This window comes from Mytilus galloprovincialis, chromosome 6 (assembly GCF_965363235.1).
Source record: "Mytilus galloprovincialis chromosome 6, xbMytGall1.hap1.1, whole genome shotgun sequence".
Taxonomy (NCBI): domain Eukaryota; kingdom Metazoa; phylum Mollusca; class Bivalvia; order Mytilida; family Mytilidae; genus Mytilus; species Mytilus galloprovincialis.
The window spans coordinates 2189299-2203690 of record NC_134843.1 but is presented as its reverse complement, the minus strand read 5'-3'; the positions used below and the strand labels follow the sequence as shown (position 1 = coordinate 2203690).

General features: G+C 32.4%; 1 protein-coding gene across 1 annotated transcript; it reads left to right on the top strand.

Annotated features, from left to right (window-relative positions):
- Positions 1 to 10: 10 nt before the first annotated feature.
- LOC143078694 (proline and serine-rich protein 1-like) lies at positions 11 to 11770 on the top strand. Its single transcript, XM_076253606.1, has 7 exons — positions 11 to 169; positions 2028 to 2096; positions 2510 to 2578; positions 3018 to 3112; positions 7423 to 7522; positions 8388 to 8525; positions 10660 to 11770. The coding sequence occupies exons 1-7, from the start codon at positions 110 to 112 to the stop codon at positions 10903 to 10905; spliced, it is 777 nt and encodes a 258-aa protein (XP_076109721.1). The 5' UTR covers positions 11 to 109; the 3' UTR covers positions 10906 to 11770.
- Positions 11771 to 14392: the final 2622 nt, after the last annotated feature.

The following is a 14392-nucleotide window of genomic DNA, read 5'->3' as shown; positions in this document are numbered from 1 at the left end:
ATGATATGCGCGTTGTACACTTCCGGCGTCCCCGTTGCCAAGCTATTTAACTTCAGCAGTGGTCTCCCAAAATCCCTTGTAGAAACTCTCTGAGATAGACAAATCTAGAATGGCGAAAGTTGCCATGGACAGCAGGTCATTTCAAACTCTACTAGATCGCATTAACCAGGTATACTCAAAGTTCAGATTTTATCTGAAAAGAAGAATTGTTTACTCATATTTTCTCACAACTCACACAAGTCTGATTTTTTTTTTAGAGTTCATGCTTATTTTTTAACTTCAACTTTCAATTGACCCTCCCCCTTTTTTATTTATTACAGAAATATACCCTATAGCTGTTCAAAAAAAACTGTGCCGGGTGACTGCAGAATCTATGCTTCATGAACTTTTGACGTCAAATAATACACCTGAACTTTTACATTGTTGCGTCAGATATTTTGTATTATAACTTCAAAATTTTACAGGAACCTTTATGATATCAAATATTGGTGGAAAAATATCAACATGTTACTGTGTATATGATAGACTGTTGTCAACTGTCGAAAAGGCCCCTTCCTGGTTAGTTCAAGTGCACTTTCCTGTAAAGGAAAAGGTCCATTAACTGAGTGAGGGCTTATTTCGGCCTATTAAATTCAAAGTGCATCCAATGAAAGATTTTTTAAAACATTTAAATGTCTACTTCAGTCTATAGACTTATCTGTGTAAAATCAAAAATAAAATCTGTACTACTTTAGGGGGAAGTCTACTGTTTTCCCGAAAAAAAACACAGTTTATTTCCAACAGGAAATGTATTGATTACAAGCTGAACTTTGCTTCCTTTCATTGCTCTTGATTACCAGAGTACCAGGATGTCCAACCAGAGAGAAGGTAACCTGATGAAAAATAAAAACTCTGGCATGTCTGGAGTCAAAAGTCAAAAATATGATACTGATAGTAGTCTATTCAATAGACCACTTTTGAGTTATATATAGATATGAGAAGATGTGGTATGAGTGCCAATAAGACAACTTTCATCCAGTTTGTAAAAGTAAACCATAGTATATATAGGTCAAAGAACGGTCTTCAACACTCAACACAGAGCCTTGACTCACACTGAACAGCAAGCTATAGAGGGCCCCCAAAATGACATGTGTCAAATCTGAAACAACATAAAAAGACACACTATAAAATATCAATTGAAATGGCTTAACTAAAATTAAAAGGCATACACAATGTATGTCCTTTACTGGAAAAGGTTGTCAACTTTAGTTTTTTTACTGCTCAAGTTCTTATTTCATCTTCTTGGAACTAATTTTGGAACTAATTATGTTAGTGTATTTTAAATGCCACATTAATTGTCATGCAACTTTTTCCACTGTACATCAAAACACGATACAAATTACTGTCATGTTAAAATTTATTGGTACATGTACATTTGTAATAGAAAAGAAAAAAAGTCTTTTTACCTGGAATTTTATGTTTCATAAATATATATATACTACAAGTTATTTTTTTCCATTGCAAAACTTTCATATTCACAAGAACATATTTGATAATGATAGTGAATTTTCCATGAATTTTGTAAGATTTTCAATAGCAACGTTTGGGAAAACCCTATGCTACATTTGGATGCATAAATATTTGTCCTTGCTACTGTATTGTATGCCATTAAGTGTTACATATACAATTTGTATGTATTCACAGTGCTAATTATAACAATATTCAAATTTGAATGGAAAGTTGATGACCTAGATGAATCAATCCCCAAACTTCAGCAGGATGGACAAAACCCAACAAAAAATCGAAAAGTATGCAAACTAAGTAAATACCTTTCATGAACATTTTTAGTTATGCAGTGGTAGTGCATAGGGTATATACATGTTCATAGTTAGTCCACACAGTAGAAAATCTGTCCAAAGTCAACACAAAAAGGATCAGCTTTGATTTTTTTTTATAATTGTGCAAGTTCTTTAATTCCTTATAGCTCATATCCTGTGTATACTGATCTTGATTTTGAATATTTGACTCATTTACTTAATATTTGTTAGGAAACATCATACACAGAGAAAAAGGTTGAGATATTATACAGTTCTAGAGGACATTTCACAGCAAATCAGGTGAGTTAGAATAATATCAGGAAATATTAGTAAGTAATTACTGTTAGTGTATAAAAATACATGAAAAATACATATTACAGAAAAAAAATCCCTTTGATATCTTCTACCTCTCTTCTGTACATAAAAGTATATATAGACAGTCACTGCTACTGGATAATTTTACTGGGGAAAAAAAATACTGAGTGAGGTTAAAAGATTTTAAAGGATCAACATAATACATGTATCATACATATATTTTTACTAGCATATTTGATTTTGGTTTTAAATCTTAAAATATAAAAAAATATAAAAAAATCAAGAAGATTTTGAAAAATACTAAATACACCTCTTGTACATCAGTATTATAGTTATACAGTTATACCTGGAAGTGATGCATATACCTCAAGATAGTAATGATCCATATATATTTTCAGGCATCACAGATTTTATTAGCATTCAAAGCACCATCAGACAAAGTTAGAGCCATACAGATATTAGAACCAGTGAGTATGAAGTTATAACGTACAATCATTAAATCGTAAACACATTTAGCCCCTTCTTATTATCGGTAGTTTGAAGAATAGAAAGTAACAACAGATTATTTACAAAGGCAATTTTTGTGCAGCACACAGATAGAAATTTAAAAGAAGGAAATAACATTATACAGAAATTTTCAAATTAAAATGTCAACTTTTACATCCATGCTTAATTATATTACTCAGTTATTGACTAGCACAGACATTTTATGAAATTGTGTATTATTATTCAGTGGATTTCATTGCTCATTCTATTACAGATTTATTTAGCTTTTTGTAAGGAGACTGATCTTTTTCTTTATTTAGCTCTTTGTAAGGAGACTGATCTTTTTCTTTATTTAGCTCTTTGTAAGGAGACTGACCTTTTTCTTTATTAATGTTGTATCTGATTGCTTTACGTTTACAGAGACTTTGTCGAATGTCATGTCAAGAAGCCAGAGAAGTTCTTAATATCATAACAGTGCAGAATGATAAATTAATAGCATTAGACTGTGTAAAAAGGTAAATATTATTAAAGGGAAATTCCGCGATTTTTTACTTATCATCTAATTATGTTCATCTTAACATAAAAAACACATTTGCAAAGTTTTAAATTTATATTCCTTCTAATAACGGAGAAAATCAAGTATTTGTAACTTTTTTGGTTGAATTCTCGAGTGGGTCGTGACGTATTAGCCCGATTTATTGAATTCTGGGAAAAAATAAAATCTGTTTAACTCTTATAGCTTATCGACAATATACGTAATTAAAAGCGCACAGCTGACGAATGGTCGAAGTTATAAACCACAATATAAGAATGAACGAAAGTGAATATGCATATATATACCGTTTTGTATTGATTGAATTAAACTCCTATAAAATTATCTCTAGTAAATGTTTTTGAATAAATTTAATTAATTATTGTTGAGATTTTTTTCATAAAATATTTATTGAACATTTTTACTGATATTGAACTGAAAATATTTCAGTTCTATTTACCGTTATTGTTTTGATAATCATTTCAATGCAACTAATGTGTGAGCAGAGTGTGTATATTATTTTGTAAAGGTCACTGTATATTTCTCGGCTTGAGGTCAATTCGTTTACCTTGTAGCTCTTTAGCCGCAGGTGTGAGTTCAAGCGTACACAGGTATAAATGTTGTTATTTGGAAAGGATAAATAGAAAGGATTAGAGTATATGCTGTCATGATGTTAATACACTAAGATTAAATACACGATGAGAATAAAGATACAATAATTAAATTGTGTAAATTAATTGAAAATAAAATTCAGATTCGTAATTCCGAAAGTGTATAAAAATAAAAGGAAACAATTTTTGATTACTTTCTTAGCGGCAATTGGCGTAAAGATTCAAATATGAAGCAAAAAATAGTAGTTTTAATCTTTAATAAAAACTAAATGCAATATTACCCAATTTGATATACCATTGTACATCTGTTTGATATCATTGACTTTACCGGAATTTCTTAACTTGTATTCAAATCTGGCTGTGTTTAAATGCTAATAAAACTATTGCAATTTTAAAGTTTTTAATTGACAAAAAAATACAACATACAACATGCATAATTTTTTTTTAGTTTCTTTTTAACATTTTATTCTTACATAATTAAATTCATTTGACAATCATTTACACGAACTTTTTGTGAAAAGAATACTAATTATCTAAGCTAAGGCATTATATCTTTTGAGGATTTTTGAGGATTTTTTTTTAAAATTCTATGATAATAGTTGTGCAATGTTGAACATGATAGCCGTCATTAATCCAAATAAGTAATACAGTAGTTGTAATAAAAGTTATACTTTAGTCATGCATTACAGATATTGACGAATTTATAATAGTTCGTTCATACATCGTTGTTCATGAAACAATCATTATTAGTATACATGTAAGTTTCCTGACGTATAAGAGCCATTGAGGATGAGCTCCAGAGAAATCAGACTAGTTGCGTTTCGTTCGTTTGTTTGTTGGGAAAGGAGAGGAAATGCAACCGCTTGTACAGATAAACGACAGAATTACCATACAAGCATTTATAGTCAACACAATCAGAAAGAGTTCCCATCGTTAGACGGGGAATATGAAGGCTTCCAAGAATGAACAAGTGACATGTCTAACTCTGAACAGTTAGAGAACAGACTATCGACATCGAACGCTTGTTCTTGATATTTGAAACTGTATGCATATATATACGTATACGTTTATGATATAGTGATGAGTTCTGACAAAAACTAAATTCCTTCATGGTTATATCTTGCCATACGTTTATATTGGTTTGTAAGGTGATTACTCAAAATCGTTATTTGAAAATCCTGTTTGTGAGATGTAGATTCATTTCAATACAGAAATTTCGTCTATATATTTTCACAAGTGTATAACACGGAGAAGCTCTGAAGGTTCATTACTCCCATTTTGTTTGGGTGTGAACCATCGATGTTTACAGCAATATCAAGGAATAAGGTGATGATGGTAGAAAGAACTATGGGCGTCATGTGGCAAATATTACATGCATATCGGACAATGAGTTGTCAATCTGTATGAAAAGTTTTCCAATACAACCATATTATTGAGAAGGAATGTTTACATGCTATACTCTCGTACTAGTATTACAGGGTTCTTGTGGCGTTCACCTTAGACACACATCGTTTTAACGATGTTTAACAAAAGACAGAACCAATTTAATGTCATATTTCCCTATTTTTTAAATATAACTAAACTTCTTTTATCTGACAAGAATATCCCTATTTAGCGAACAAGTAATTTATTCTTTTTTCGGTTATTGAATACCAAGAAAGAAAATAAATCCCGAAATTAATTTGAAACTTTGATACTCAAAAGTTTCCCAGCAAAATATTCACATCCCCTGGGGATAATTAGTGTTCGTCCAGTGGCATATATAACAATTGTGATGACGAATTCCTTCCTTTGTTTGAGAACAATCTTATTGAAATATAAATCTGTGATTTTCCTAGGTCCACAGCTTCAATGAACCAAAGCAAAAGTTATACATCGACCTGTATTTAAATCAAATTGGTTCTCTTCTTCTTTTGGTATACAACTGTAGTCTATCGACATTCGATGATTACATACTGTTGGCATACGTTGGCTAGTCTATTTACAACACTTTTACCCCTATTTATTCAAAATAGATGTTTTTTTCTTATGTTCAATGTATACACGTATATATTTTAAATTGCGCTATAGTTCCGCAATTTTATATCCAGTCGTATAAACGAATCGTCGGCAAGTGCGTACATTTTTTTAAATCAATATTTCTGGTCTGTTCCAATCTGTCCTTCACTATTGACAATGACTATATATTACATTTTCCCAAATTCACCCTTGGAAAAAATATTTAAATAGATTTTAATTTCATCAAATCTTATTTTTTGGGTATTATTTATATATTATAAATTATATTCTTTACACCAGAAATGTTATTTATAAACAAGCGTTTGAGTTTAGTAATGACAAGTAAGACAGAGTTGTATATTATACATCTGATAGTTCAAAATGGAAAGTTATAAGTTATAAGTTATCAGCCGTGTACACTGATCAATACCTGCAGAAGTGAAACGATGCATGAACTTGCAAGCCCGACAGGAAATCGCTTGAATACCTGGACGTGTCACCTCACACCCCTCACAATACCTTTGGAAGTAATACCTTTAGCCATGCTGGTGATCAGATAAGGGAAGATCAAAATATATTTGAAAAAAGTTTATTACTTTAAAGAATTATGAACAAATTAGATTTTCGAAAACAATTTTCACGGAACACTTATTTATGATTTCAACTTTGACTTTTCACCTAATTCCAATATCAACAGTTTAAAAACAACAGACCATGGTAATTTAAAAAAAGTAAGAATATTTTCCGTATCAAGTTAGTTAGTCGTATTAAACAACCGTACGATTGACAAGATATCGACACGCAATTACGACTACATCGGTTACTGTAGTTTTGTTTCTTTGTGGTTTATAGACATATCGTTTTTATTCATCGGGAAAGAAGACAAGATGGCGGATCTCGGAGAATTGATACTCTAAATTTAAAATCGATGGTGATCGCTTATCTAGCGGAATAAAACTTTAATATCTATGAATTTGAACATTTTTATACAGAATGAACATAATATCAATTTTTGATTTTTTTGCGAAGTTTCCCTTTAAATTTATAGCTGGGGAATAAGGTAATATGGAGTAATTGTACAAAATTTATACAAAGAAAAATAACCATTTTAAATTATGAAAGAACAAGATTCTTCATGTGCCATCTACAAGTATATTATAGTTAATTGTTTCTAAACAAATTGATTCAAATTTTGAATTACACAATGAAATAGGTTTCTGTTTAAAGTAGCCTCTCATTTCAATAGTAGTCTCCTTCATTACTGAGAGTTAGCCAATGAGGTCAGTTTAGAGTAGAAGAATTTTCAATTGTCTCCCCTAGCTATTCCCCATTTTAGTTTGGTGTGAAACATTTCATTGAAAACATAAACCTCAGATATTTGTATCATAAGAAAAGACATCTTTACCTTAAATTTATTTAGTTTCCATCTAAACTTTAGAATTGAAAAATCTTTGTAAATGAAGAGGGTTTTCCTAAAAAAAAACATTATTTTAATCATATACCACTTTTAAAATTGTACCAGTTTAATGGCATGTTTGATATTTTAGAAGATTTGAATGTAAGAAAAACAAGGAAGAAGAATATAAAAAAGGTAATTTGAATGTTTAAACAAGAGTGCACACGCTGAAATGTCTCGCCTACTTTACCAACTATTGACACATTTTTTTTTTACATTTTTTATCAGAGTGTTAACAGATTACCAAACCAAGCTTGGAGAGGAGTATATTCTGAGTTCATTTCCCTTTGAAGATGGCAAGATTATGGCAATACAAATTCTGAAAACAGTAAGACTTACTTTTATGTATCCTTCTTATTTAATATGAGTCTATCCTTCTTATTTAATGTGAGTCGTGATCACACTTAATTTTAAAGTTACTTAAGATTTTAATATAAAAGGAGTATGGCTAAATTTCTCTGTAGTGGCGTAACTCACAGAGCCAATTACATAAAGATGTCCTTCTGGAAATTGATTTAAATAGACAATAGACAATACTTTATTATTAAAAACCTCAGACACAAAGGTGTACAAGAGGAGTGTATTTATATATTTAATATACCATTATACACAATCTTCCATATTTTGAAAATAATTATTAAGCACTAAATGTAGCTTTTGCTGATTTTACATGTTTTGGGCAAATTTGCATCAAAGGAAATTGCTCAGCAAATTAATTCATATCCAAAGACAAACTTTACAGCCAACAGAATTTGTGTTTTTTTTTTTGTTCACAATGTCCTTCTTGTATATATATATATGTACACTTTGGTAAATAAATTCAGGGAAAAATGGCCCTTCCATTTACAGGGCACAAAGCATTATTCTGTATTAGCAGATGGAGTATTACTATTTGAAGTACTGTTCATTCACTGGATACAGTCTCTAGGCAACATCAAATCAATAACTTAATGGTGGCTTATTGTGAGATATGATTCATAGTAAAATTTTACTGCTGAATTTCAGTTCAACTTACCAATAATTAAAAAAATGATTTATCATAAGATGGAACAACTGTAAAGAACACATGGCAAACATAAAAACATCAGTGCTTGTATAGTGTGTGGCACGCTTATACAATGGCAAATTACTGAATAGTACTCCGATTTTCTGTTTAAATTACCTATACATTCTCCTGGTTGATGTTTTTACAGGTTGGCTCCTATGTAAGTGAGAAGACACCAGCTGGAGGACACCAGGGTTATGCTGCTCTAGGAGGATTATATACACAAGCCAGACCAATGTGTACACATTTATATGGACCATTATATCAACAGGAACAGATGATTCCAGTAAGTTTGACCTTCAATAGAACTTTCAATGTCAGTTGTATTTTGAACAATGCTGGACATCAAAATTGACTTTTCCAATTATTAAAATGAGTCTACCGTACAGGTATTTGTACACTTTAAATCTTGACACTCTATTTAACAATTGCTTTTTCCTCCTCAAATCAAAATGGTTTCTTTCAAATGCATTTATCATAGGTCAATGCACCTCAAACACAAATAGTTCTTATTTTTAGCTCACCTGGCCCGAAGGGCCAAGTGAGCTATTCCCATCACTTTGCGTCCGGCGTCCGGCGTCGTCCGTCGTCGTCCGTCGTCGTTAACTTTTACAAAAATCTTCTCCTCTGAAACTACTGGGCCAAATCAAACCAAACTTGGCCACAATCATCATTGGGGTATCTAGTTTAAAAAATGTGTGGCGTGACCCGGTCAACCAACCAAGATGGCCGCTACGGCTAAAAATAGAACATAGGGGTAAAATGCAGTTTTTGGCTTATAACTCAGAAACCAAAGCATTTAGAGCAAATCTGACATGGGGTAAAAATGTTTATCAGGTCAAGATCTATCTGCCCTGAAATTTTCAGATGAATCGGTCAATCGGTTGTTGGGTTGCTGCCCCTGAATTGGTAATTTTGAGGAAATTTTGCTGTTTTTGGTTATTATCTTGAATATTATTATAGATAGAGATAAACTGTAAACAGCAATAATGTTCAGCAAAGTAAGATCTACAAATAAGTCAACATGACCAAAATGGTCAGTTGACCCGTTTAGGAGTTATTGCCCTTTATAGTCAATTTTTAACCATTTTTCGTAAATTAAAGTAATCTTTTACAAAAATCTTCTCCTCTGAAACTACTGGGCCAAATTAATTCAAACTTGGCCACAATCATCTTTGGGGTATCTAGTTTAAAAAATGTGTGGCGTGACCTGGTCAACCAACCAAGATGGCCGCCACCGCTAAAAATAGAACATAGGGGTAAAATGCAGTTTTTGGCTTATAACTCAAAAACCAAAGCATTTTGAGGAAATCTGACATGGGATAAAAATGTTTATCAGGTCAAGATCTATCTGCCCTGAAATTTTCAGATGAATCGGTCAATCGGTTGTTGGGTTGCTGCCCCTGAATTGGTAATTTTGAGGAAATTTTTCTGTTTTTGGTTATTATCTTGAATATTATTATAGATAGAGATAAATTGTAAACAGCAATAATGTTCAGCAAAGTAAGATCTACAAATAAGTCAACATGACCAAAATGGTCAGTTGACCCCTTTAGGAGTTATTGCCCTTTATAGTCAATCTTTAACCATTTTTCATAAATCTAAGTAATCTTTTACAAAATCTCCACTGAAACTACTAGGCCACAATCATCTTTGGGGTATCTAGTTTGAAAAATGTGTCCGATGACCTGGCCATTCAACCAAGATGGCCGCCACGGCTAAAAATAGAACATAGGGGTAAAATGCAGTTTTTGGCTTATAACTATGAAACCAAAGCATCTAGAGCAAATCTGACAAGAAGTTAAATTGTTAATCAAGTCAATATCTATCTGCCCTGAATTTTTCAGATGAATTGGACAACTGGTTGTTGGGTTGCTGCCCTCCAATTGGTAATTTTTAAAGAAGTTTTGCCGTTTTTGGTTATCTTGAATACTATTATAGATAGCGATAAACTGTAAACAGCAATAATGTTCAGCAAAGTAAGATCTACAAATAAGTCAACATGACCTAAATGGTCAATTGACCCCTTAAGGAGTTATTGCCCTTTATAGTCAATTTTTAACAATTTTCATTAATTTGGTAAATTTATGTAAATTTTTACCAAATATAGTCTTCTGTTACTAATGGGCAAAGTTCATTATAGATATAATTGTAAGAAGCAAAATCGTTCAGTAAAGTAAGAACTTCAAACACATCACCATCACCAAAATACAATTTTGTCATGAATCCATTTGTGTCCTTTGTTTAATATGCACATAGACCAAGGTGAGCGACACAGGCTCTTTAGAGCCTCTAGTTTCAGTTAAAAAAAAAAGATGTCGACACATAATACCTATATTTTAAATCAGAATGAAGAGAGAACATTTTCTCATTGAATATTAAGTGTTGTTAATTTGTTTTGTATATTATTTATTTTTCAGGGTCGAGGTAAAATTGAGATTCCTCCCGAGGCCCAGCCAGGAGTTGTGCCATCTGTTTACACTGGCCATCCATCCTATGCTTACCCTCTAGACAAGAGCTATGCTGCCGATCGTGGTTATCCAGGCAATGTCCCACTCACACAGCCTGTCATGCAACATGAAACATACCCAGCAGGTGCCCCTCCTCTGGGGTTCCATACAGGAAATCCATTTTCTACAGGATTCCCAGGACTAGAAAAGGCATAGATTAGATCTACATGTAAACTGTGAACAACCATGATAAAAGCCATTTGTTAATTTGTAAAGCATATATCTGCCAATAACAAAGTTTGTAACACAGAAAGCATTTGTGATAAAGCAAAAATTAATATTTACAAACTTACACCATTCCAGATGTTTATTATTTTACATGATATTTTCTGTTATGTTTTTAGTATTGTGTTACGTTGTTACAGATTTATTTTAAAAATCATCTTCTAAACTATTGAAAACTTTACACTCTCGGTTAATTTCATATTGAACAATGGAGATTTTGGTTTTGTTTAAACGTTGCTTTCATAAGTCTTCCTGATTCTTTCTTTGGTTGATCTTAATCTCTAAGTGTTCAGAATGGAAAATACCATTAGTTTATTAATAAAGGAACTTTTCCATTTATTTCTTTTTTTTTTTTGTTTATTTTCACAGAAGATAATAAATGGCAGAATGTGAATTTGCTGTTATCTTAAAAATCAATCTCAGACTTTTATAGATTTTTATTTTTATTGCCAACAGGGTTTTATCTTTACTATAGTTTTTTTATCTGTGATACTATATATTTATATATTTGTACATTCTATTTGTTTGTTTCTTTATGCTTTGTACATGCATGCTGACATTTCTAGGTGCATAATTGTTATAACTTTAATTTGTTTGTGTATTTCTATTAATTTATATTTTTGAGCTTGTTGAGTTTTATAGAATTTTAAAACTTATTTATACATTAAATGTGTAAATCTCCACCGCCCCAGTATTGACCTGTAAATCTCTGATTGCTGTTATAGATTTGTCACTTCTTAATAACATTGTGTGGAGCTTGTATACAGAACACCTAATTAAATATTTTCATCTCTTATGAAGATTGTTATTATTTTTAAAGGATGAATTTTAATATCTATATTAACAGTACAGGATCCAGTCATAGAAATATATCCACTGGAAAGAGAGTTGAATGGTTAGTGCAAGTGATGAAGGCAGGTTTTTGTAGAAGTTTTTTCCTACATGATTCCTCCTGATACATTTTTTGTATGACACTCAAATACTGTTGGTATTAACTTGCTACTTTCAAATGTTGTAGTGGAGTGACATAGATATATGAAGATGTGGTATGAGTGCCAATGACTCAACTCTTCATTCAAGTTACAATTTATAAAAGTAAACCAATACTTCACTATTTTTTTAGTACCCGGTATTGTGAAAATCCCTCCTTGTGATTGCGAGACTTTTTCACAGAAAGCTTTCATATTTGGTAGGATTGTTTGTTATCATGTGCAGTTGAACATATTTTTCTAGGGAATTATGGAATGAATGTTTTTAGGTGTTGTATGTAAATCCTCTGAGACCATTTGACAAAAACACTTTTTCTTGGAACCATTACCACATTTTACCATTATTTGAATTTATCATTTTTGTCGAGCCTGCAACTTTTGTTGCAGAAAGCTCGACATAGGGATAGTGATCCGGCGGCGGCTACGGCGGCGGCGGCGGTGTTAGCTCACTTCTTAAAAGCTATATATTTTAGAAGGTGGAAGACCTGGATGCTTCATATTTTGTATATAGATGCCTCATGTTACGAAGTTTCCGTCAGTCACATGTCCATTGTCCTTGACCTCATTTTCATGGTTCAGTGACCACTTGAAAAAAAAGTTCAGATTTTTGTCGAGCCTGCAACTTTTGTTGCAGAAAGCTCGACATAGGGATAGTGATGCGGCGGCGGCGGTGTTAGCTAACTTCTTAAAAGCTTTATATTTTAGAAGGTGTAAGACCTGGATGCTTCATACTTTGTATATAGATGCCTCATGTTACGAAGTTTCCGTCAGTCACATGTCCAATGTCCTTGACCTCATTTTCATGGTTCAGTGACCACTTGAAAAAAAAGTTCAAATTTTTTGTAATGTTGAATTCTCTCTTATTATAAGTAATAGGATAACTATATTTCATATGTGCATACCTTGCAAGGTCCTCATGTCTGTCAGACAGTTTTCACTTGACCTCGACCTCATTTCATGGATCAGTGAACAAGGTTAAGTTTTGGTGGTCAAGTCCATATCTCAGATACTATACGCAATAGGGCTAGTATATTCGGTGTATGGAAGGACTGTAAGGTGTACATGTCCAACTGGCAGGTGTCATCTGACCTTGACCTCATTTTCATGGTTCAGTGGTTATAGTTAAATTTTTGTGTTTTGGTCTGTTTTTCTCATACTATATGCAATAGGTCTACTATATTTGTTGTATGGAATGATTGTAAGGTGTACATGTCTAGCGGGCAGATGTCATGTGACCTTGACCTCATTTTCATGGTTCAGTGGTCAATGTTAAGTTTTTGAGTTTTGGTCTTTTTATCTAATACTCTATGCTATAGGTCAACTATATTTGGTGTATGGAAATATTTTATGATCTTTATGTCAGTTGCGTAGGTTTTATTTGACCATGACCTCATTTTCAAGGTTCATTGCACAATGTTAAGTTTTTGTGTTTTGGTCTATTTTTCTTAAACTATTAGTAATAGGTCAACTATATATGTTGTATAGAAGCATTGTTAGCTGTACATGTCTGCCTGGCATGGTTCATCTGACCTTGACCTCATTTTCAAGGTTCATTGGTCTTTGTTTAGTTATCTTGGTTAATGTTAAGTTTATGTGACAGTTGTTATAATGCTTAACTTTATACTTAGGACTATCAACATAATATCAATGATTAGTATAGAAGGCGAGACATTTCAGCGTGTGCACTCTTGTTTGTAATGTTAAATTCTCTCTTACTGTAAGTAATAGGATAACTATATTTAGTATGTGCCTACCTTGCAAGGTCCTCATGCCCATCAGACAGTTTTCACTTGACCTTGACCTCATTTCATGGATCAGTGAACAAGGTTAAGTTTTGGTGGTCAAGTCCATATCTCAGATACTATAAGCAATAGGTCTAGTATATTCGGTGTATGGAAGGACTGTAAGGTGTACATGTCCAACTGGCAGGTGTCATCTGACCTTGACCTCATTTTCATGGTTCAGTGGTTATAGTTAAGTTTTTGTGTTTTGGTCTGTTTTTCTCATACTTTATGCAATAGGTTTACTATATTTGTTGTATGGAATGATTGTAAGGTGTACATGTCTAGCGGGCAGATGTCATCTGACCTTGACCTCATTTTCATGGTTCAGTGGTCAAAGTTAAGTTTTTGAGTTTTGGTCTTTTTATCTAATACTATATGTCATAGGTCAACTATATTTGGTGTATGGAAATATTTATGATCTATATGTCAGTCGTGTAGGTTTTATTTGACCTTGACCTGGTTTTCACGGTTCATTGCTCAGTGTTAAGTTTTTGTTTTTTGGTCTATTTTCTTAAACTGTACAAGCAATAGGTCAACTATATTTGGTGTATGGAAGCATTGTTAGCTGTACATGTCTGCCTGGCATATGGTTCAACTGACCTTGACCTCATTTTCATGGTTCATGTTAAGTTTATGTGACAGTCG

Coding starts and splice junctions, on each gene's coding strand:
- LOC143078694 (XM_076253606.1), top strand. CDS start 110: ATGGCGAAAGTTGCCATGGACAGCAGGTCATTTCAAACTCTACTAGAT. Junction 2,097..2,509: donor GACATTTCACAGCAAATCAG/GTGAGTTAGAAT, acceptor ATATATTTTCAG/GCATCACAGATTTTATTAGC. Junction 7,523..8,387: donor CAATACAAATTCTGAAAACA/GTAAGACTTACT, acceptor ATGTTTTTACAG/GTTGGCTCCTATGTAAGTGA.